Source organism: Haplochromis burtoni, unplaced genomic scaffold, assembly GCF_018398535.1.
Source record: "Haplochromis burtoni strain Fernald_Lab_line unplaced genomic scaffold, NCSU_Asbu1 Contig_1117, whole genome shotgun sequence".
In the NCBI taxonomy this organism is placed as follows: Eukaryota; Metazoa; Chordata; class Actinopteri; order Cichliformes; family Cichlidae; genus Haplochromis; species Haplochromis burtoni.
The window spans coordinates 24,419-26,226 of NW_024583478.1; the positions used below are offsets into that span (position 1 = coordinate 24,419).

Here is a 1,808-nt window from a genome sequence, read left to right on the forward strand (position 1 = left end):
AACTATATCTTAATAAGGGTCATAACAATCCTCTATAAAGCTACTTGTAAACAGCTATCAGCACAGCAAAGGAGCAGAGTGAAGTTGGATGAGTCATGCGTACAAACAACCTAACTAGCCATCATTTTGAAAGTATAATGTAATCAAATGTGTCAGCTTCCTTGGTTTGGTTTTTGAGTTGTTTAGTTTTAGTTAATGATCTAGCTAATGTGTGTTTAGTGTCACTTTTACAATAAGCACCAGTGTAAATGATTACTTAAAAGAGTAAGAGCTGCATATTTTAAAGGAACTTTGACCAAGTGCTGAAAAACAACTTTGTCACACTTGTTTTTTTATTAAAATACTGCTGAAAGAGCTGCATGCAAAGGCTATGTGGCCTTATCTTATTCAGTTTCATATCAGTTTTCATATTTTTCCTGCATTTTCCTTTTTGTGTTCAGTTACGACTCAGCCCCCCTCTCGGCTTCATTGTTATCTGACTGGAGCGAGGTCCACCGCATGACTCCAGCTGACCTGGAATCTTTGCAGCAGGAGTTACAGCTCGGCTCTCCCATGATTCTCTCTGATACCATCCCTCCTGACGCCTGACGCACCACACCTCGATTTGTGTGTTTGTTTGTTTGTTTTTTTAACAATGAAAACCCATTAAATTAATTTAAAAGCTAGCTTTTCAAACAGGCACTACCACAAAGTAATTTTTTTTTACCATTATGACATGCTGTGCTTTCTTAATAATAAAGAAAACTGTATCATCACCTCCATCTCAGCTCTGTATGATCTACTATAAATATTGACAAGGCCATTTGAAAATTATTTTAATATCCTTTACAAAAATAATCTAATTAACGTGCCAACAATTTTTTTTCTTGATCAAATTTAAAGTACTTACCAAAGAACAGTTGTGTATTGGAATTCGATATGGGGCCCTTGAGGTGTTAAAGAACTTTGGAAAGAACACAATTGAAGATTTAATCCATACATGCATCACCGGCCACATTGTTATGTTAAACCACTTGTTCATGTAGATATTTAATCAGCAAATTGCATGGCAGCAACTCAAATGCATTTAGGCATGTATGCGTGGTAAAGACAACCTGCAGAAGTTTAAACTGAGCACCAGACTCGGGAAGAAAGGCGATTTAGGTGACTTTGAATGTGGCATGGCCGTCAAAAACTACTGATCTACTGGGATTTTTCTTCAGTTTAGAGAAAATGGTCGGCAGAAGAGAAAATCCAGTGAGCAGCAGTTCTAAAGGTAGACAATGGCAAAGGAGAATGGCCTGATTGCTTCGAGTGAACAGAAAAGCAACAGTAATTAAAATTGCACAACACACTGAATCTTGAAGTAAATGGGCTACTGCAGCAGCACATCTAACAACAAAAAGCTGAAACTACAGTTTTCATAGGCTCACTAAAATCGGACAATAGAAGATTAGAAAAATGTTACCAGGGCCCTGTTTCAGGAAGCCGGTTTAGAGCAAAATCTGAGTAAGTATACCCTGAGTTAACGAAAACTCTGGGTTTTCGGTTTCACAAAGCGAGTTTAGATTAATTCTGAGTGAGTTACTATGACGACACACTCCGTGAAGCTAACCTGCCCCCTAGCAGGTTTACTTCAACTAACCCTGACTTTCTCCGCCTCTTTGTCAGAAACCTGACTGTAGGAAGTGTCAGACATGGCATGCTCCTTCCTTGAAGAGCCAGTAGATGTTGAAGCCCAAATTCTCCGCAGAGCTCTCCGCCGGGAGAGAGTGATTAGAGCGCGTTTGGACATTTTATCATTTCCTGATGATTTTCTGTGTGCGTTA

At 38.9% G+C, this 1,808-nt stretch overlaps 1 protein-coding gene across 1 annotated transcript in view; it reads left to right on the plus strand.

Moving 5' to 3' along the window:
- The window catches only part of mapk7 (mitogen-activated protein kinase 7), a 9,530-nt gene extending 8,089 nt beyond the window's left edge, over positions 1–1,441 (plus strand). The window contains exon 7 of the mRNA XM_042216565.1: positions 441–1,441. Coding sequence (XP_042072499.1) covers positions 441–588 — 148 coding nt within the window. The 3' untranslated portion in view covers positions 589–1,441. The remainder of the gene's footprint in view (positions 1–440) is intronic.
- Positions 1,442–1,808: the final 367 nt, after the last annotated feature.